Source organism: Thermobia domestica, chromosome 8 (genome assembly GCF_964235325.1).
Source record: "Thermobia domestica chromosome 8, izTheDome1.hap1.1, whole genome shotgun sequence".
NCBI classification, from domain to species: Eukaryota; Metazoa; Arthropoda; class Insecta; order Zygentoma; family Lepismatidae; genus Thermobia; species Thermobia domestica.
In genome coordinates, this window is record NC_137461.1 from 165,038,319 (window position 1) to 165,062,618 (window position 24,300).

Here is a 24,300-nt window from a genome sequence, read left to right on the forward strand (position 1 = left end):
CGTGCATATTTATCATAACTTTTAGTAAACGATATTTGTATTTATACCATAACGTGCTGAAACTTAGCATCCATCATTTTTATTTTCTGTATAGAATTCAAACAAAGTACGGATTACAAATAAAATCATAACGATATTTAAAGTGAAATAAAACAAAAATCAATTGAATGTGTTTTCTCGGGCGCCACAACGTTAGCTTAAGTTACATTGCCAAAGAGTTCGGTTAGGTTGCATTGAATTACATCATCATAAATACAGTACGGCGTGTCCTTTACTTCAGCAGTACTTTGGTTTTTATTTCGAAAATTTCTACCATCTAGGTAACTATTACGAAATCCAATTCGATGGAAATTAGATCTATTGTTTGACTGATTCCTAACTATTGTACGATTACTATTTCTGTTGCTTCTGAAATTAGGTTCGGTTATATTACCGGCACAATTGATAATGCACTGCTCCGTATTCGTGTCTGATAGATGTTCATCAATCCATCGGAATGAATTTTGCGAAGATCCTGAGCCATGTTGTCTAGAAGGAGCTTCTTCATTATTTTCCTCATCGTTATCCCGGTCTTCCTCCAACTGAATGTCTAATGCTGCTTCAATTAATGATTCAGTCGAACTAAACGGCAATCCTGTTTTTTCCATTTTCTGACGAAGAACCATTTTAATTCTTGATGGATCCAATCCTATTTGAAGAGCAGCCACAGCGGGCTCAGTATTCATCAGGCCTTGCAACTGCTCATCCTTTAGTTCTCGAAGTTGATGACTGGAAACAGGAATTCTTCTGGGTTTTCTCCAGGACGTTATTGACAGGCTACATGATTTAGAAAGACAATAGGTGGACGTTCTCTGATCGACTGCTTTGTAAATTCTTCACCCAGCAATAGCAATATGTTGTGTATATTCCGCGGGCGTTAACACAGGTCTGTACTTTCAAATATGTGAACATGTCAAACACGTGAATATCATTTTCATAGACAGTTATATCTGTTAACGAAATCTTGAAAAAAGTTAAAAGGTTTTAGGTCAGACAGCGTTCAGTCATTCCGCTTCCACTTATGTTTAATGATTGAAGTATAATAATGTACATTGGTTCCTTTATTAATTTGGAGCTGAACGTCCATTTTCAGCGCCGGAGTTACATGAGATGTGGACCTACATCTTAACGTATAACTTGAACCACATGACCTTGCACGTGGTTATCTACTAGTGTCTTCTTCCCCAAAGATGCGTAAGCTAAGCATATAGCGTTTAGAGAGCTCTAATAATTTACGTGGCATTAGACTGTTTAATACAAAGTAGAGTAGCATTCTCTTTAAAGAATAAAAGATATATGTCTAGTGTAAGTAGCTTTCATGCCCAATGTTATTACTGTACGAGGAAAATAATTTAAGATAAAATATTTGCATAAAAAGTTAACTTCGAGTTGAATGTAATGTTCTATATTGGCGAAATTATGGTAGAACCTGATTCGTTACATGAAGTACTGTATATATCTGAATTATAATAATAAGTTAAGTAAATTTTAACTTACATATGTTTGGCCTTAATTCACAGTTATCTTTGTCAAAATTTGACGAATCACTGCCATCCTATTCAAAGTATCGTTCTCTAATTCGCCTAATGTAACCCTTAAAAACGTTTCTAGAATGACAGTCTCAACAAGATTATGATGGCCTACTCGCATCTTTTCTTCCATGCTTTTTCCTACTTAGAAGAAATATATTTATTGTATCTATTTACAAAGTTCCAGACTATTAAAACTATACGCATTAATGGGATGAGAGAAGGAAATTTCTCAATAAGAAGTCAGCCAGTCCCATCATTTGCGTGATGGAACTGAGAGAAAACGCTATGAAAGCAGTCGAGATGGCGGGATCCAAACCTAGTGCTTCCGTACCGCGAATTAAAATGCTAACCTTTCTTTATGCTCGCTAAATATAGCAGTTTACCAAATCTTCAGTAGTATAATAAAGAACATACTGACATTGGAATTAGTTTATTCCAATGTAGAAATAAAGTTCCGAAAACAAATGGAAGCAATACTGAAAGCTGTTAGTGGGCTTATAATGAGAAGTCCACAAGCTATATTATTTTCCTTTTTATATTATCTTAAGAGAGACTCAAAGTGTGTTTTCGTAGTAATAAACAAGCACATTATTTGTGCTTCATTCATACAGAGATTGACCAAATACCCAAATAAAAAATAATAATAATAATAACGACAGTTAGTAATTGATTTACAATATCTGTTTTATTTTTGTCCGATATTAGTGACTCATTTGATTTGTTCTCGCAACAGTGCAGCCAGTTAACAGTTTACTGGTAGAATTGGCTTAAAATCAGTTTTTCGAAGGTTCCTTGTATATGTTATTTTCTTACTTATCAAAGAGTGAATATTTGTGTGTTAATTGGTGCTTTGATACGTTAAATGATTATCCATTTTGTATTTTTAAAGTGATTTTAAACAGTTATAATCTTTTATAATACTAGCCCAAATGTTTGTGAAGTTATTAAACTAAGGTTAAGAGTTAAGCAAGTAACTTTGTCTTCTAGAAAAATAGCACAAGCTCGTTTCTTCTGAAAAAATGTACTGGTTCAAAGAGGAATAAAGTCAAAAAAAAAAAGTAACAGAAATAACGTAAGTAATAAAAAATGTAAGTCGAGTCAAATAAACCAATGTAGGTAATGTGCTCTAACGAAACTGTACTGGTAATTGTGGTCATAGGAAAGTCTCAGTGCAAGGAATTTAAAAAAAAAAAAAAAAGCTGAGAAATTTTTTTCTCAGAAACAGAAAATCAACAGTGAAAACTGGCAATAAAATGGGTGAATACGAGGTCAAAATAAAAGGTAAATAAATAAAATAAAATAAAATAAAGAGCGTGTATAACTGTAGATAAGAACTTTGAACTTGTCGATTCTGCAGAATATAGCAAATTATACCAATGAGATGAAAGCGGCTTGAGTGGGCTAAAGGATCACATTAGATTAAAGCATACTGGTGAAAAGTAATATACAGGATGAGGAAAAAGTCCCGGAACGGTCCAATATCTCGCGAAATATACAAATTAAGAAAACACACAAAAATACATGTTAAATAAGTTTGAAAAAGGTATCCAATGATATCAAACGCAACCCTTTATCCCCACCCCTTTAGGAGGGACGGGGGGGGGTAACTTAAAATTTTAAATGGGAAACCTCATTTCTTATTGCATATTTGGATTCTCCAGAAAAAGGAACAGTGATTTGATCCAGAATTGAAAACAGTGCCTTCACGGATGGCGCTTGAATCGACACACAAAAAATGAGGGATACCATATCGTTATGAAAATGCGTATTGTCAGTCCCATACTCTGTGGCCATACTGTTAGCGTACTGGTCTGCGGAGTCAGAAGTACTGAGTTCGATTCCCAAGCAGAGTAACATTTTTTTATGTGTATTTTTTGTACCCAAATAATTAATTCATACATTTTAACTTCCATAAAAATAACGTATTTGTCCATAATTTATTAGTTTGCAGGACAAAACAACTTGCGACAAAGATTTGTTTTTGTTGTAAATAATCCTATGAACTCTAACCCTAATAGCCCTATTACTAAGAACCACTTCATAAAGCTGTTTTGCAAAACAGTTATCGAAATTTTTATTGTAGGCATAGGCTATGTAATTTGAATAAAATACTAATTGAAGTTAAAACGTATGGACATATTATTTGGGGAAATAACAAAAGAAAGAAAGGGTGCCTTGAACGGGGATCGAACTCAGGACCTCTGAATCCACAGTCCACTACGCTAACTGTAAGGCCACAGATCAATATATCCTTTCATCAGTATATATAAATTCGGTGATCCTTATATGTTCAAGCTCATTTAGCATATACTTAAAAAGTAATTATTGTCTTTTTTTCCAAGATTGAACCAAGTGTATCGGCATTTTTAGTTCTGAAAGAAAGCACTCAACTTCACTCTTCTGTACTATATTCTGAATTTATTCTACAATCATCGGAAAACAGCAGTAAAGGGTAAGATGAATAGTAGATGTATAAGATGTTTCTTCAAGCTATTTATATTAACGGAGCTTGAATATAATATGTTTCTACTGTCTGATGGGTATTTTCTTTTTAAAACTATAAAAACATTAAATATTATGGATTCAGTATTTTATTTGAATATTAGTTAATAAAGATACTATATCTTATTTCTAGATTGATCAAAGTGAACTTGATCCTAAACATGCCTATATTCAAGTCACACATGTTACTCCGTATTTTGAGAAACAAGAGCTGGACGAGCGTCAAACAGAATTTGAACAGAGCCATGATATAAACCATTTTATGTTTGAGACTCCTTTTACTAAAGGCGGTAAAGCTAGAGGAAACCTTGAAGATCAGTGGAAGCGTCGAACGGTGTTAACAAGTGAGTAATTTCTTGTGTAAACCTACAGTGAAAAGTTTAGTATATCTTAAATAATTATTTCAAATATGTGTAATAATAATAATAATAATAACAAGATACTAAGAAAACAATTATTAAACAATTTCAGTAGTTGTAATAAATGCTGTTAAAAATCAAATCAAATTGAAAAAGTCTTCCTTAAAATGTGTATATTGTACAGTCAAGTACTCAGTTTATTTATCACTTAGTAAAATGGATTGTATGTGATTTGAAAAAAACGACAAAGTTGCGACGTATGTTTGAACTTAGCCTTCCTAGCGTAAAACGTAGATAATTCCTCAGTTCCTCACGGTTCAATTTCTTACATTTTCCGGATGTAGGAACGGATAAGTGCAAGGAATAAGGGGAACATAATAATAATCAACATGTTGTTAGAAGGAAATTACAACAAAAAAGTACGAATTCAAACGAGAAATATTCATATGCAATATCAAAAAAGGATGATGCGAGTGTAGTCTCTGATGCAGGTCTTTGCATTGAATTATAATTATACTAGTGCAAAAAGCGAACATAGTGTATGAGCATTGAAAAGAGATCAAAGTTAATAATCATATAAGAGAAAATATAAGTACAACACAGTACCTGGAGATACGATGAAGAAGATCCCTAGAAAGTGTGTCCTTAGTGCGTGATCAATATCAAGACCGAATTATTAATTTTTCCTGGCTGGATTTATCTTTCTTGTCATTTAATTTCCTACCGGATCACTACGCAACCCTAAGCCAATACCGATAAATGTGTTCCCACTGGAGATCGAACCCGTTACCATCTATTCGCGAACTTCTCTCTGACATATAAGAGATCAATCTATTTTAGACGAAACATTATCACTGAATATACAGTCATCAAATTTTGAATGTCGTTAGTGATCAAAGTGGATCATGATTTTATATTCAAAACTAGGACACTAATACAGGGCTCTCACTGACGTGGAAATCCTAGAAATGTCAAGTTTGGATGTTTACTTCTCAGAACCCATTTCTCTTTTTGCCTTACCTTTTGGTTGTTTTGCAGAACTTTTCTATCTGCACATAGACTATATACGTCCATAGTAGATGTTAACCCTAGGAGAAAAATGGCTTTTTTGCATTACTTGTAGAGGCCTGGAAATTTAAGAGACTTTGACCTGGAAAACCCAAAAAGATCATTGAATTGTTGCTCTCTAAATAAGTGGAAACATGTATTAACAATAATAATATTGCCTGGCATGTTTCTGTGGAGAATATTTTACAACTTCTATGCTCTTCTTCTCTACCTCCACCTGAGTTCATCATCTATATAGAATTCGTATGAAGATAATTGCATTTTATTCCGAAAAATATAGTATCTAAATTTCTCATCTATTTTACTCCCCAATAGAGAGATATTTCTTTACAAAAACTTCTGAAGACTTTTTCTTATGATAAGTAGGCATATGCATGTTTTCGCTTATTGTATCATTTTTTCGTAGTACATAGCAAGAGTTAGTTCCCACTTAGACTAACATCAGTAAAAAGTTAGGCTTATTTCTACTGTTGTTAGTTTATGCCAAAGTGTTGGGATAGACGATGTTTGTAGTATCTCATTTGATTAGCTTATAAGAGAAGAAAAGACTTGTTTTATTGTCCTTAATCAACACTTGTTGCAATAGACACAATCAAAGATTATATATACATATATTGTAAAACTCTGTTCCATATAAGTTGCAAGTAGTGTGTTAATAAAAAGAGTGTCCGGAATCGACTCCCACTACCGGCTTTTATTATAAAAATTCCACTATAAACAGTATTTTACAAAAATACTACAAAGATAATTTCTCTATACTTGTAAGGTAAGATATAGGTAGTCTTTGACCGAGAGGTCGCAGACAGAATCTCCACAAAGCCCCGAAGCAGGCTAAGCAACTGAGGTTGGGATTCCCGACGAAGCCCCGAAGCAGGCTAGGCTAGGAGAAACGAAAAGCCAGAAGTCCTGAAGCAGTCTGGAGGCTTGAGGTTAAGTTACTCCTAATGTTCTGAAGCAAACAATAGGAGGGAACCAGTGAACTGGTACAGATCCGTTGTCGGCCATCAAATTTCTAGGTTCCCCAGACGGCGGTGGTGCTGCTGCTCCGTTGTCGTTGTCTGCTTCGTGGGAGGAGCCAGAAGTCCGTTGTCTGCAGGTCGTAGTTGATCTACGTGGTGTGTATGTGATGTTTACCCCATAGGATGATAATCTAAGTAGAGTAAGCATTACATTAGGTAGTCATTGATCGAATATTTCACCCAAGCGTTAACGGCGAAACAAGTTATCACTAGAGTTATAACTTCTTTCACCGCTAACCACACATAGACAAAAATTCAAACAACAACTTATGAATAGAATAAAACTTCAGCATCATTTAAACTGAAAAGAACATAAAAATAATGAAAATTCGTTCATCTATATATATAAAAGAGAACGTACAAATCCTTTGTCCGCTCATCACGCTAATACGGCTGAACCAATTTCTTTTATTTTTGGGGGGTTATTAGGATTTGGACCCTAGATGGTTTTTATCATATCACTTTAATTTTCAATTACCAGTCTTGAGATAATTGACCATTCAGGTGTCCATTACGTACAAATCCTTTGTTAGTTCATCATAGGTATAAAAATAAACGTATTTATATGCAACCCGCATGACCGTGTCACTCGGCGGGTTAACATAAATGACAGGCGTTATAATGGTTTTTATCATATCACTTGAAAGCGAAAAAGTAAAAATTATCTAAGTAACAAAGTTTATTGCGTTCGGGGGTGACCGCAGCGAAGCGGGGCGGGTTAACATAAATGACAGGCGATATAATGTTAACATTTACTGCAATCTTCTATGGTTTTTATCATATCACTTGAAAGCGAAAAAGTAAAAATTATCTAAGTAACAAAGTTTATTGCGTTCCGGGGTGACCGCAGCGAAGCGGGGTGAACGCTGCTAGTATTAATATATTCCACCATGCACACCAAAATGAAGAACACGAGGCGACACTTCCCGGGTCAGAATAACGCCAATGATACGCATAAAACAGTGATTATACTTGGTAATAAGTACGATACTTACATTTCCTTAAATGGAATACGCAAATTATATTAAAAGAAAATGTAGATGTCTTCTGATTACAAAAATATAAATGGATATGCAAATTTTACATTTGTTCTATGGAATGTTTGTCGCAGTGAGTGCGAAATGCTTCTTCTGGTAGAATGTCGTGGCGCCGAATGCCGGCTACGTCATGCAGCTTCCTCTTTGTCCCCGCTGCTCACGTGAGTCCCACTTACCAAAGTGACGTAAGCACAGGTAGGACTGTGATTGGCTGCTGTTGATTGCCAAGGCCGTCGGCTGCTTCGGTTGCCTCGTTCGTTGCGAGAATGTACAAGGATTAGTTACACTATTTAAAGGTAGCAGCCTTTAAAATGAAATGATTAAATTGTCTGAGCTGGGCACACCAAAAATAATTCACAAATAAGTTTATTACATGTAGTATCCTCTCATAAAACCATGTGGTGATGTTTATAAACATAAGCGTAAAGAGTTGCTTGTACACTATACCACGTGGGACATTATACTCCCCCCCTGGCTTGTTTTAAAAATATGCCGAAAGTTTTTTTTTTCTTTTTGGGGGATGGGTTACACGAAGTGACCACACACAAAAAAATCACTAACAGCACTGATAACACTACACACACTTAAAAAAATTCACTCTTCGAAGCACTATTAAGACAGTGGAAGAAAGCATTAAACAGTTATTTCCTAAACACAGGCATGATCGGTGCATATTATGTGTCACTTCATTTTCCTCGAGGAGGAGCTGTTTTAAGCTGTGGCGTATGTATATTAGCTCACTAATGGTGAGAGGTGTTGAAGTCTGTAAAATCGTTTGTTCGTGAGGAGTATGAATGCTATTAAATGTGTCCATTGGAATTGTTGGAGATATCTAAACGGGGTCGTTTGGATGTTTTTGGTTCCGAGCGAAGACGGCGATATAGTAGGTATAAGATAAAAAGAGTTGCAAATACTAAAAAAGTTGCGATTATCACAGGAATATACTGGATACTCCATACTGGAAGAAGAGAAATAATTCAAATTATGCTCACCATGATTTATCGGAGATCCTGTATAAAGTAAAATGTTCACGAAGTATCGCTACGAATAAGGGGTTTATAGACCAAATATAAAAATATTCCAAGACCAATCAGTAATATGATGATTAAAGTAGCAATAGCAAGTATCGTCCATGGGAATGCAGTGGAGAGATGAAATTCTGGCATCTAATCCAATAAAGCTCTCTTCACGTTGAAGTAAAGTATTCATAGAAGTAATGGTACATTGTAAGTTTTAAAAATCGTAAGTAAAATTTAAATTCGAATTTCTCGGTAGGTTGCGATATATCAACGTAAAATTCGCCTAGATTCTAGTAGGAAGATTCAAAGTATCAGTAATTGTACGCTGGAATTCTTCGTATCTAAAAAAGTAAGTTGATGAATGATTAACAGCGTCAGCAGCTAACATATGGTTCCTTTGAAATGCTATTTTGACTGATGTACGAGTGATAGGATGGAGTCCCATAGGTGTATATAAATTTAATTTCTCGGTCCATGATAAAGTATGTTTTAAATGGCAACCATTAGTTGAATTTCGAAAAATTAAATTATATAGACCTATGGGACTCCATCCATATACTTGAAATCGTGGTTATGCTTGCAATTTACAGATAGAAAACATATTGTGAGATTCGCAAAGTAATAAGTCCAATTCATAAATTCCTTAGTTTGTCCATATTGCATATTCGGGTGTTTGAAAGCGTATATAAGCTGTATTGGTAAGAAATACATTATTAAAAATTTTATATAAAATGTGATAATCATTAGAGTGTACAACTGGAGTTTGAACTATAATATCTAAATTGGCTAATTTTGGATCGAATGAAATTAAAAATGCTTTTGAACATTGGTAAAATAGTCCGAGATCCCGTTCCATGAATGTGCCTCTTAGCTTTACATTTTGTTCAATCATCTCCATGGCTAAAGCAGGTTTTATTAAAGCATTTGATTTTGAAGGATGCTCTGCATTATAGAATCAGTGCTGTTCAGCAATTTGAAAGTTGAGGAGAGCTACTAAAAAGCGTTCGTTTGTAGCTGTCGTACATACCAATTGCAAAATATTATGATGAGTTTCAGTTATCAATTTTTTGACTGCCACTGAAAAATTTGTTACTAAATGAGTCAGTTCAAAATTACTTTTTTTTGATTTTCTGGATTTGAAAATTTAGATAAGCATTCTGTGCTTGCATCTGACTAATAGTTGATTTTAATTTATGCACCTCATATAAGCTGTATCTACTAAGGCAAATTTGCAAGTCCAAGCAAGAGGTTAAAAATAATCTGTCTTGATCTCTTGGGGCCCTGTTTTGAAATCACAAGGTATTATGTCATTAATTTTATTAATAAACTGATGTTCTTTGTCATGTAAAAGTGACACCAATTGTTCATAGCCAGCACAAGAATCATTCGGAAGGTGTACTGCTGAAAAGTCTAAATAGAGTCTATAGGGCAAGAATTCTAAATTTTCATAATTGATTACAGGCTTGAATTTGGCTATCGACAATCCATATTGTTGGAATATAAGTTCATTGCCATTTATGCTGGTTATAAGCAAAACTAGAAAGTGATAAATTCAAGCGTTCAGCATTCTCCTATTGAGTGTGCGTACTTCCTTCTAAAAAGAAGAAGAAAAAAAGGATGCTGAATAGTAAAATGATACTGTATAACAATCAAGTAATACCTGTCATTTATGAAGATGCTCATAGATAGAATGGTCTTGCGTTGAATCAACGGGTTTTTAAAAGAAAAGGGTGTTTCGGGTCGAGACAGACGAAAGATTGTAAAAGCATATAAATATCTCGACAAGGTAAGAGAAACCTATCGTGATATATTGAAAAGGAACGGGGAAGTAACTATTAAATTCCAAAAGTGGGTAGATAAGAGAGGGAAGAGAAGGTTGAAGTTCAGCGTGTACTAGGTAAGTACTCTGCATGTTTGTTAAATGCAATATATTGTGTCATTCCTTTGTAATGTAGTTACATCCAATAATTGCTTCAATTTTGAATACGAATAATAAAATTCCTGGACATCCCGTATTATATAATTGCAGTCTTAATTTTTTTTATTATATAAATATTGGTGATAATATGTAGTTCATAGAGAAAAAGAAAAAAATAATCGAGGAAATGAAGAATTATAGGTTACCCGTCCCTCTGTAGATCATTTGCCTTTTAAATACGGAAGTGCAATCTCAGCAATCTTTCATTCAGTGAAGAATAATGAGTCAGCTTTTTGCAAGTATCTAAGAAATGTTTTAAAGTCCATACGAATGCTCGTGAAAGAATCTTTCTTTCCTTTTTTTTTAAATGTCTTCGCTCGTGTAGAAAAAAAAATAGCTAATTATCCTCATGCTGATTCTCATCTGAGTATTCATAATGCGGCTTAATTCTGTCCACAGAAATTTCCTGTATGGGTTGACGATATGAATCAGGAAACTTGATCCTATAAAGGTTAGCATTAATTCTGTTAAGTATTGTCACAGGACCGACAAATTTAGAGGAGAATGTTTCTGGTACTCCAATCTGACGGTTTGGATAGAACACAAGTACTTTCTGTTCGTTCTCAAAGCTAATTTGTTTATGCTTTGCATCATAATATTTATTTTGCTTTTCATAGCTCGCAGCTAAATTGTCCTTCACAATTCCCCGTATTCTATTCAAGTATTCCCTATCGACACATAATATTGGAGTTGATGCAAGCTCAATATTGGAAATGGTCTTAGGTTCATAACCGTGTAATAAGAAAAAACTTGAATACTTTGTTCCAGCCTGGATGAATGTTTATTCGCAAAGATTATAAATGGAATACGCTTCGGCCATTGGATTTGATTTTCCTGCACAAAAAAATTAAGAGCATTCTTTATAATTCTGTGGAATATTTCCACTATACCTAAAGTTTTATGATCGTATGCAGAACAAAATTTAAATTCAAAGTTGTAGAACTTTGCTAGGTTTTGTAGTCTCTGCCTTATGTACAGGGTGTCTATCTAAATACAGGTACGAAAAAGTTCCATATTTAAGAATGATCTCATATATAAGAAATTGTTCAATTTCTTCGGTTGTAAATTTTATCTACGACTTTTGCCACACAGAAACGGGTGGACATCTCAATTACTACCAGTATATGTTTAAAATTTCCTTGTCCGACCGGTATTTTTCCAATTGAATCATATTGCCATGCAGTAGCAATAGCTGCAGTAGGATGACAGAGTAATTGGCCAGACGGCTTGGTTGGTGCCTTCTTGAGTATTTTACAAAGGGTGCACGCCCTTATCTTATTTGCTATATATGGTTTCATATTAGGGAAATAATACTTTCTCAATGCCGATTGGTACGTTTTAGTATATCCAAAGTAAGGCGCCAATGGATTGTTATGAATAGCATCAAACCATTTGTTTAGTAAAGATTTCGGTATATAGAGCAAATATAGCAGTCCCAATTGGGGATATTTGTGAGTCCTGTATAGTAGTCCATTTTTAAGACAAATATTTCGCGGCACGGAGTGTTAACATTTTATTAGGTTCCTTATTTTCTAAAAGAGTGATGATATCCGAAAAGAGTGATGAGGTTCCTTTGCTCTTCAGCCAAATTGGGTAGTGTTACGGGTTGGTCAATTTGAATGGTCTGTTCCAATAAGTGAGAAGCAAAAAGTTTAGCGTCCACCTTGGCACAAAAGTTATCACTTTCTTGTTCTTCGTTATGTTGTATATCCTGTTTTTTTTTATAAACGACTAAAAATATCTGCAAGATGCTGTTGACTTTTAATGTGATGTATTTCAAAATTATAATCTGCTATGAATATCTTGTAACGAGTGAGTTTTCCTGCTTTGTCAGACTGTGTTCAAGGAAATCACGCACTTAGCGTCAATGAATAACTAAAATTTTCTAAGAACGTATATTAAGGTATATAATTCTTTCTGCCATGTTGAGGCCTTACGTTTGCTTTTAGTAAAACGCTGACTACAATAAGAAACGACACGTTCCTGTTTAGTTTTAGGGTTATAACAAGCCAAAATTCCACCTGCCGAGATCGATGATGCATCAGAGTACACACGGATTTCGAAAGATGGGTGGAAATGAAATAAGGACGGGACCTGAATTATATCTGCTTTAAGTTTCTGAAATAACTGGTCATGCTGTGTTTGTCCACTTGAATTTAAAATTCTTTTCCAAAAGAACTTGAAATGGCTCCACTTTCTCCGTAAAATTTTTGATGTGTGCTCTCAAATAAGAGCAGAATCCAAGAAAACCCTTTAAGGACCGCTTAGAAGACCGCTTAGAGACCTTTAAGGTTTCTTAAAATTTCGTATTTAATTGGCAATTTTGGGAGAAATTTTGATTTCTTTGCCACTAACTGTAAACCCTAGTACATCTAATTCTGAGTATAACAGGTGGGTCTTATTGGGCTATCTCTAAAATGTTGTTTTCTTAGCCTCTTAGAGTAACTTCAAATCCGATACTTGCTGTTTCCAATTTTTGCTGCCTATTATGAGGTCATCCGCAAATGCAGTAATACAAGATGGTAAACCCTCTAAAAGCATGCGTACTGCTATAGTCAGGCCTTGTGCTGAAGTTATGTGACCCATAACGCAGCGTTGAAATTGATAGGATTTCCTGCTATGATTGACCTCGAAGGTCATATATTTTGGCTTTTAGGGTGCAATAATAACTGAAAATAGCTAGACTTTATGTCAATGGTTGAAGTGCAAGATTTGCCACTAAGCACATGTAAAATGTCTTCTGTGGGCTGAAATGGTATGCTAAGATGTTTTGTAAATTTATTACATGCCTGTAAATTCAAAACTAAACGAAATTCTAAATTGTTTGGTTTTGCGCACTATGAGAAGTGGCGATGAAAACGAACTGTCACTGGTCTCTTTAGTGATATTAGCTTCTAATAGCTTCTTAATTTGCAGATCAGTTTGCGGTTTCACCGCCAAATGAATAGGAGGTTATCTCTGATGGAAAAAAGCCCCTTTATCGATCCGTATTTTATGAAGATAGCCACGAAAATATCCTATGTCTGTCGGTGAATATGAAAAGACATCCCCGTATTTAAAAAGCAAATTATGTTCAGCCTTTTTCTGTTCAACTGATAGATTCTCGTTTATGTCAAATAGTTTTAACATCAAAGAGTGATTTAGTTTTTTCCAGTCTGTCCTGTATTTCTTGTTCAGACCTACAAAATGTTCGTCATTTTGTTTGTCTAATTGTTGATCTCTCCTTGTATAACAACTTATTGCAAGTATCGGTGTATTTTTCGCTAACGTTATTGGCCTGTTAGTTGGATTAGATATTAACAATGTGTAATTGTTTCTAGGTACTTTAGTAGGTAAAGTCTGCAATCCGTAATTATCTAATAAATTCTCTAGTGGGAAAACAATTAAATACTCCGTATCCATTTTCCGATTCTTGATATTATAGGAAGAAAGAAATGTGTCCTAGCTGGGATGGTAACTTTGCGAGTGGTAAATACGTCAGCCGACATATCCTGTTTTATTGAACGAATCGCACTTGCCGATAGTTCTTCCTGAGCATTAACTTCAGTTGGATACGGCGGTGGCCGTGGCTTCCTGTATACAGACAATGTATTATTTTGTAAGTCAATTTTGGCTTTTAAACGATTTAAAATATCTTCTTCGAATAAAGGCAAGAATTCTCCATGTTCTAAAATTCTGAAGTAGTGTGAAAATGTTGACCCAATTTTGTATTTAATTAGAGCAATGTAACTCAAATTTACGATGGAATTCTCAATTCCTCTCAGGTTTGTGTTAAAAGGAATTAATTGCGTGTTTGGAGGAATCATTTCGGCCACAGACTTAGAGAGCTTCCTGTAGCAATTAATACAGGATATTTTTCTTTGTTAATTATTACATTGAGAGAAAAATTGTCCTGGGGCCCCCCTATGCGTTTCCCTGTTTGTTATTTCTTTAACATATGCTAGAAGAATGTCCTTACTTAAAACACGTACCACGAACTGTAACTGTTTCTGGTCTGGGTGTATTACTAATTTTATTGTTATTCTTAGCATTGGTTTTCTTCCCATTCCTATGCTGGTTATTATTTCTATTTCTAGATATATAATTATTACAGCCACCACGTCTAAATTGAAAATTTCTCAGCATTTGGAGCTGCCAAAAGAGATAATTCGGCCATCTGATTGGCAAGTTTACTAAATTCTAATGAACTATTGGTGTTCGTAGTATTAGATGTGCTAGCGCAGGGGGGTCAAGTGGGGGTTACGTATTACTAACTTGGAGGATTTGAAGGTAGTTGAGTTTGTGAGGCACCCTGTAGTTGTGGTGCTGAAGGTACAGGAAATACTGGAGCAGGTTGTTGGTAGTTATGCCAACTGGATGTCTGATTACATAACGAACACGTTGGTTGTTGATGATGTGTGGGAAAGGAAGGTTAGCAACTGCGGAAGAATTTAAACTACTAACTGGTGGATTTTGGTAAATTGCTTCTTCTAATTCTACATAATCACGCTATTTCATAAGATCGTGTGCCTTCTCCAAGTTATACAAGTATAACTCAAAGCCTGAACCGTAGTATATAATTCCAATGCGATTTTTTGGAAAAAAAATCTTTAAACCTAAAGATAAGTAATTTATTTTTTGTTCCTCGGTGGCCTGAGGCATAACTTGACCGATAACTCTTAATTTTCTTTAAAAATATGCGTCAATTGGTTTGTTTTCGCCTTGTTGGATTTGAAAAATTTTAGATTCCGCCCTATATGCTGGTAATTTTGGCCTACTTAAATCGGTTAGTTTGGTCTTTAATCGTTCACAACTGAGTGAGTCCAATTGGCTTTGTGCTTTTAATTGCAACACTAAATCAAGAGCCACGTCCTGAAGATATGTAGGTAATAGTTCCTTCTTTTTCTCAGCATTCCAAGAATGCAATAGCGCAAGGTGGTCAAATAACATAAAAAACCTATCAGAATCCTCAGTAACGTGTCCAGAGTACTTGGTAAGGTGAGGGATATTATAAGAAAGGCGAGAATTCTGTTCCAGTTTTGCACTATCGTCCAGAAAAGTGTTTTTCTCCGATCTGGTATGAAGCATACATTAAAAATAGAGTCACGTCCAAGTCACAAAGTTCACAGATAAGAAAACCACATACGTATGAAAAAAAGTTCATTTCCGGTTAATAAAAATACCGTTCGGTACGGGAGTATTCAGATAAAAACTGAGCCAGTCAAAGCCTCGACCATGTAAAACTGTCCCATTTAGGTTGTAGGTAGAGCGTTAATAAAAAGGGTGTCCGGAATCGACTCCCACTACCGGAATTATTATAAAAATTCCACTATTAACAGTATTTTACATACAGATAAGATATAGGTAGTCTTTGACCGAGAGGTCGCAGACACGATCTCCACAAAGCCCTCAAAGCAGGCTAGGCAGAGTGGTGATAGGGATCCCAAAGCTCCGAAGCAGGCTAAGCGACTGAGGTTGGGATTCCCGACAAAGCCCCGAAGCAGGCTAGGCCAGGAGAAAGGAAAAGCCAGAAGTCCCGAAGTAGACTGGAGGCTTGGGATTAGGTTACTCCGAATGTTCCGAGAAAAAAAAAAAACAATAGGATGAGCAACAGTGAACTGGTACAGATCCGTTGTCGGCCATCAAATTTCTAAGTTCCTCAGACGGCGATGGCGCTGCTGCTCCGTTGTCGTCGTCGGCTTCATGGGAAAAGCCAGAAGTCCGTCGTCTGCAGGTCATAGTGGATCCACGTGGTGTGTAGTATCCTCTCGTAAAACCATGTGGTGATGTTTATATATAAACAAAAGCGTAAAGAGTTGCTTGTACACTATACCGTGTGGGACATTATAATATATATATATATATATTGTAATAGAAAAATTAACAGCAACTTTATGTAATTTTATGCGTTTACAAGATCTAATAAGTTTTTACATATGTAAGCATAAATCTACAATGAAATATACACCAATTTAGAGGAAATTTTATGCAGAATGAAGTTAACAGAAGTTATATATATCTGCAACAATGGGTGATTTTTACAAAATGTGACGTACATATATATGAAACACAAATCAGCCTTTCCGAATGTTCATTTCATGGCCTCCCGGTCTTCCTTACTGTGAGGCCTGCTTTCGACTATTTAATCACCCCCCCCCCCCCCCAATTGTACAGTGCCATTCTTCTGTCCTTTCTCGTTGTGCAGGCGTTGAGGGTGATGCAGATGGACTGCCGAATTTGTCAAACGTATACTGAAACTTGTCAAGAGTTCTGAAATTAAAATTTATACCCCGAAAATTCTGTTCTTCTTTCATAAGTGCTTGTACTAAGTGCATTTTAAAAGCAAAGGCGTCCAATTCATGTACATCGGACATAGAATGCGAAAAAAGTATACAGTGGGCCACAGAAATTCTTGATGTACAAAGTCCGCGAGATAGGCAACCCAACTAACGCCTGCTCCAAGATTAATTACGCCTAGTAGTAGCTAACACAGCTGCATGAAGTTCAGGGTGTCCACCCACCAGGAAAAACCGGGAAATAGCCGGGAATTTCATGAACCGGGAATAAGCCGGGAATTTCTCCAAAGAACCGGGAAACACAACGATAATAGCTGAAGGAGGCCGAAAGTTAAAAACGCAAGGCGTAACTCAATTGTTTTCTACCGGTAAGTCACGGGGCGCTTCTGAATTCATGATTCGTTGGGTCGGTTCCAGCGTCATCCGGTCGGTATCCACCGTTTGGGGCGTCCGAATTCAGCATCAATGGTGAATCACAAGTGAACGTGGCAATGGTGAAACAGGCGCTCGCTTGAATCCTACGTTGTGGTTCGCTTATCGACCATGTTTTGTATTTTTTTTAAAAAAAAAAAAAAAAAAGAAAGAAAGAAAGAATAGAGTAGTGATGCGTCAAAGGGGGTTGTTTGAAACCTGAAAGAGCTCTGTGTGTAGTCAACAATCATGTGTGCGGTCTTTTGTTCTGGTCTTGGTCTTTTAAGAAAAAAAATATGGATAATCATTTAACTATAATTCAACTTTAAGTAGCACGAATTGTTTCTTTGATATATTCTTTATTATTATTTTTGTTTAAAATGAATAGCAATGTAAAGATGAATGCGAATAGTAAATGGCGGGAATGAGATTGCCTATTTGGCAGTTATGATTGCTTGTTTAGTAATGTGTCTGGTTCTACAATCTCCTGATATCTTTAACCGCCAGATAAGTTAGCAAGATGTTGCTGCAGTAGTTATTATTTTACGTAAAATAACACATTAGTACTGTGATAAGTTGTATCATTCCATTATCTTATCTGACGACTTCAGGAAATTGTAGGGCTTGCCCTGAGGAAATATTTATTGGTAAACAACTTTATTGAGTAATTTAAAACTTTCAGCAAGATGTTGCGGCAGTAGTTCTCATTTTACATAATATATTAATATTGTAATCACTTATTATCCCGTTCTTATCTGATATTTAAGCGGCATCAGGAGATTGTAGGACTGGTTCTCATAAAACATTTATTGAGTATCTTTAAAACTGGTTTTAAAAATACTTCAAATGTACGGATGTGAGTAAATATGTAAAACGAAAGCAGTTTTCAGGCGCGGAATGCCAAAATAAAGGAGAGCATTAATTTTCTGGATTAGGCAAAAGTTACTTCTGCATCACGAAGTGACTAAAAAAGACAAAATAGTCAGTAAGAAAGTCATTAGTCCTTTTTTTTATCACGCGTGGTAACATCAGCACAATAAGTACAAGGGAGCATATTACTTCGTGATGGTCATTATTCTCTTAACAATATGAATAACAGTAGAAAGGCTTTTGTTACAGTGATTCCACACCACAGAAAATAAATAAATTGTTCATGAACATGAGTGAAACTGAGCGAGTGTGGGATTGCTTCTGATGAGCAATCGTCACTCCGGTTCTGGCAATAATCCACTTTAATGTAAGCGAAATATTGAAGTTTCTTGCACAAATTCTTGCGGGCCAATCTATACAAACTGTGATAGTAAGTACAAACATAAATAACGAAACAAATCTAACCTAACCAGACCTGACCTAACCCAATTTAACCAAAACTGACCTTATCTAACTAAAATTATACATTTTTTTTAAAAAAAGAAGCAACATTTTTTGCTAAGAAATTCTGGCGCCAATCAGGCCGACATATGCCGAGATATTATTATGGTTTCTTATTATTTTTTATTGCCTAATACAGTGGAAAAATCAGCTGGAGGACTTTCATTTGCGTTGTGAATGGATTAACTCATATTGCGTTTAAGAAGTCGTCCAAAACTAATAGTAAACAAAGTTCATCCACCAATCATTGTCAAGCGTCAACTTCTGCTTCTTTGACTGAGAATGACACATCTTTTTCTTGTCAGTCAGGCAGTATTCATTCTATTTCTTAACCGACTATTAAACGTTACCTATTAGCAGACTCAGTTACTAAAGCTGAGGTGCTTTGGTGTTTACAAATTGTGATGAACCATATGTCTCTCCGAGAAGCTGAGCGTTGTGCATCAACATTAAAATTGATGTTTTCTGATAGTGATATTGCAGAAAAAATGCAATAGCATCGAACTAAAGTGGAGTACACAGTAGTGTTTGGATTAGCACCTTATTTCGAGCGAGAACTTCAGAGGTTATTAAAAGACTATACCTACGTCGTGATCTGTTTCGACGAATCATTGAATAAAGTTTCTCAGAGGCAACAAATGGATTTAAATGTACGATTTTGGGATTCAAATAAATCTTTTGTTACAAGATACTTTACATATTTTTTTCTCGGATACTCAACAGCGTCAGATTTGTTAAAAGGTATCAGTGAAAAGGTATCTTCGGATGTTTTAAAGAAACTCTTTCAGGATGGGCCAAGTGTCAATTTTAAACTATTGTCAGATTTGCAACTTGAACAGCAATATACGCCAGAAAGTCCAGTGTTGTTAACCATTGGTAGTTGTGGTCTTCATGTAGTTAATGGGGCGTTCAAAACCGACATGCAGAAGACAGATTGGGACTTAGTGGGGTTTTTACGTGCTTTGTATTATTTATTCAAAGACTCGTCAGCACGAAGGTCGGACTACACTTTACTACACTGAATTTGATATTTTCCCAAAGAAATGTTGTGCTGTTAGATGAGTAGAAAACAGTGACGTTACATTTTGAGCCTTATTAATGTTGCCTCATTTATATATATATATATATATATATATATATTGCGTGTGTCAAGAAGGACAAGGAAACACCTAACTCGACAACGTTCTCAGTTGTAGAGAAAAAATTTGCACGACAAAATGCTAGCACCAAAATTAGCATTGCTTCAATGGTGGAACCATTTCTGACCGAATTTCAAACAGACCAACCCATGGGCCCTTTGTACTTCTTTCGTACAAAGATTAATGGAAAAAATAGTGAAGGATGATGTTCTTAATAAAGCAGGTGCATCTGTTCAAAAAATAGATATATCACATCCAAACAATCTTCTTCCTGCTAAAGATGTGGACATAGGCTTTGCAACTAGGGATGCCATGTGTGGAATCAAGGAAATAACTGATCTAGACAAGCTAACACTGCGACGAACGTGCAGAGAAGCTATCGCAGCGATGATTAGTAAAATAATGGATAGGTCACCAATGAAATACAAACTTACTCGAGCTGTTTCGTGTTTCGACCCTATGCTTATTGGTCACAACCTGACACTAGCGGAGAAGCGTTTGACATTATCTTTGGAGGAGATGGTAGCTAAACGATGGTTTACGGGAAGCAAAGCAAATAAAATTATGGGACAATATTGGAAGGTATTTTCGTCACCTGAATCTGTTCATCAGTGCAAAAAGTTTAAAAGAAAGGAGAAGCGTCTGGATGCATTTTATGTTGAACTTAGCGTATTCAGTGAGGAGAGTGTACGAGAACTCAATGATTTTATACAATGTATTTTGATACAGTCACACGGAAATGCATCAGTAGAGAGAGGATTTTCTGTAAATTCTGAATGCATTTTTGAGAATCAAACAGGAGAGCCTTATTGCCATGAGACAAGTGTATGATGGTGTGAGTGCATTAGATGGATTGGAGTTAATTAAAATCGACAAAGATATGATACATGCGGCCAGAAATGCACATGCTCGGTATACTGAACATTTGAAGAAAAATGCGAAGGATTTGAGTGAAAAGGAAAAGATGGAATGAGAGAGAAAACGTGTAACGCGAGAAAGAGTGGAATTGGAAGCTAAAAAGGCAAAGGTAATTGCTGTGCCAAAAAAAGAAGCTGCTCTTCTGGAAGAAAAAATCAATGCACTTATCGGGAAGTAATGAAAACAGGTAAGAAAATATAATTTCTTTCGATCCGCCTCTTTCGCAAAATATTCGTCTTTTAGTGCCCGTTATAACCGGGAATTTATCTAGTAGAGCCGTGAAAACCGTGAATTTCAAAACGCTTTGAGAGTGGACACCCTGAAGTTGCCCCCAGCTGTTAAAAGCACAAATCGTAAAGAGTGCTTTTGTGCAGAAGTGGAGCGAATCGCTGGCTGACAAAATGACAAAAGAGAGTCTTTGGATACTTGTACTCACAAGAATTCTTGATTGTATGATACACACGTAAAATTATACACAGCCACTTAAAAGAATATACGGATACCAAAGGCGCTGATGAGTAGATATTAGTGAGGGGACTTAAATAATCTTATACTGTAATTAACTCAAATAGGAATTATATAAACAAGTTTACTTAGTTCAAATAACTATACATATCCACGCATCAAATAATATACAGATAGATTATGCGGTATATGTGGTAGGTTATCTTTTAACTAACTCAAAGCTTTGCGCTGAGTTTTGAAATTGTTAACAGTGGTTCAAATTGCAAATGAATTAAAAATATGGATGGAAGAACCCAACCCCTAATGAAAATTTTGGGGGTCTAACAGGGCCTGAGCTCCTAGGTTCCGGCGCCACTGATTGAAACGTAATAATACTTCGAAAGAAGAAATTGTCCGATTTCATTATTCGTTAAATGAGTTTTGAAAAATGCTAAATATTGGTATGCAGTAATTTATTTGTAAATATTAAAGTGCAAAATTCAGTAGCACTCAAACGAGTTGGAGAACTTATCCGTATTAACATATTTTCCGTTAGGTTGCAAATATAACTAAGGGTTCCTGATTTGTATAATTTTTCGGGAAAATTTACACATTGAGATACAAAGAGAAAGAGGGAGAATATAGTGTCAATCAACAACAATTAAAAATGCACGAAATTAACCGGTAATATCAAATATAGAACCATTGACAGAATTAACTTTGCAACTCGTTTTCTCCATCCATTTTTCTTTATTCTCAGGATTATATCATCACTAAATTTCTCCACTGGAGATTATCTTTCATTTAGCAGCATTCAACTGGAGCTCAGCCTTGTAAATGAAACATTTTAAAAAGACTAAAGGGAGCGGGCGGGAATCGAACCCGGGCCAGGAAATTGGCAAATCACAACGCTAACCATTCACCTAAAGCGTTATTTACTTAGGCTCGCCTAAATAAAGCGTATTTTCTGTTCGTTCAAAACAGTAGCTTGCTTATTGTCACTTAAGAAGGATTACTTGACTATTGTATTACCCCAAAAACATTAAGGCCTAAGCACTATATCAGTTCATGCGCAGATTGAGAATATATAGGCCACCATATAGCTTTCCTTTATTTTGAAGATTTGTCGTTAATTTACATGCTATTGTGCTACGGCTACAAATAAGTACTTTATGCACCAAAAAGCTCTTAATCCCTTGAAAAATATTCATATTCTATTACATCCTTTCATTTTTCTACTATTTACTCTGCATATTAGCAATCGGCACCCCACCCTATTGCTACAAGTATTCTTATCTTAATGCTACAAGAATCGTATTATATAGCATTTTACTTTCATACATTTCTACAAGAGAAATGCTTTTGTGCTCACCGCGGTGGTTTGAAGCTGAAGGAAGCTGTAGCGAATAGATGCATACAGATAGTTAGGCTGCCGAAAAACCGTCATAAACAAGATAAGTGCTCGAGAATTTTTCTTCTGACCTAGGCGCCGGTTCTTAAATCTAGGTAGTATAATAATTCAATTTCATACATGGGCCTTCATAATTTTATTTTTGATTTAACTTATTTATGAGCCAGTCTTCTATTTCCAATCGGGTTGAATAACTGGCGTCCAGGATTGTTCAAGCCTGAACAAGAGGAATATTGACAGAAATTCATTATGTGTTACGTATGTTGTTACTTTAAAACTTCAGCTTTTACTTTTCAATAACCTCACACGAAATAGTGTTCTAAGTATACAAACATAAGTTTATTTATATTCTTCTTCCCTTGAGATAGGCCAGTATCCACGGGAGGCTGCACCCGAACTTTCTACTGCTCCCTAAACTTTTCAAGGTAGTCTTGCAAATAAACCATAATATGGTGATGAACTATAATATGGTTGGATTAACCCCCCTAACTTCTACAGGCCCCCCTCCCTACATTTTTGGGGTGGCTACAAGCCTGCCCTCAGCTCTGAGATAATTAATGTTTGGTATATGGTAGTACATTTGCAAAAGATTATATCGTGAAAGTATTGTGTTTTGTGTTCTGAGGTCCACAAGTAAAATAAATAAAAATCATACATAAAAGCAAACGTTTCAAGCGTTCAGCCTTTGTTAAGTTTTTCGGATTTTCTCGCGATTCAGACGTTTCCTCCCACATGACCATTCTTTTATAATCATTCACTCTAATTAATCATCCGTCTCCCTTTGCCTACAGGACATATTCGTGGAACATAAAAATAGAAACTTTATTTTATTTTATTCAGTAATAAGCCACTATAACTACATAGTTTGTTATCATTACTGTGAGACCACATCTGTTCATTTGTTGGTTTAAATGTAAACTCATGTGCTCAAAACACTTCAGCCAATTTGAAAGTGTCTTCTGACTAATATAAATTTACGAGTGTGTTCCATTTCTAAACAAAAGGACAATAAGCGCAAAGATATTATGATGAAATAATATTGCTAATGTGTAAAGTACTTCGATAATAACACTGGTAACTTATCAGAATGCTCATGAACATAATTATCATCGTAAGTCTGTGCGTCCTTGTGTTGAACTCAATAGAGAATTTAGATTACGTTTACTTACAGAATTTTTTTTTTTTTTTTTTTTTCATGTATTAATTTCCTTGGGCTTCACCCTCACCGCATAACTATCGAATCCAGGATGAACTTGCATATAAGAAATTAGCACTCTTACTATCAAACAACAATGCTTTTGTATTGTTGATTTTTTCCTTAACGGGATGATCTACCTTTTCTCGGCACAAAAATTTTTATATTGGACCTTATGGGGAGAACATGGCTACCGAATTTCCTCAGTTTCTAAGGAACTAGGTATCTCTAATGGGAAAGAAAAAATTTGCAGCATTCTACAGAAGTTTATTAACGGGTTGAAATACTTAAATTGTATATTTGTCTGCTAGTTTAGCAGAAATAAATTATTAAAAAATAAATAAATTAGTTTCTTTTTATACAAATTAAAATATGTCTAACTTTGGAACCAATTATGGTAGAAAGATCAAATTTTTTTGTTTTATTCCTTGAGAAGAAACGATTCTAATAGTTTTAATCACAACCATATCTGATACGCCAATTAAAAAATAGTATTTTAATATAAGTATTAAAGTCCACCTGTCAAAGTTTGACGAGGGTAAGTCACGCCCCACTCTAAGCTTGGCCGCGGAAAGGGCGGGGG

General features: G+C 35.5%; 1 protein-coding gene across 1 annotated transcript in view; it reads left to right on the top strand.

The window, feature by feature from the left end:
- The window catches only part of Ziz (dedicator of cytokinesis protein Ziz), a 401,589-nt gene that overhangs the window by 341,370 nt on the left and 35,919 nt on the right, over nucleotides 1-24,300 (top strand). The window contains exon 35 of the mRNA XM_081769231.1: nucleotides 4,207-4,417. Coding sequence (XP_081625357.1) covers nucleotides 4,207-4,417 — 211 coding nt within the window. The remainder of the gene's footprint in view (nucleotides 1-4,206; nucleotides 4,418-24,300) is intronic.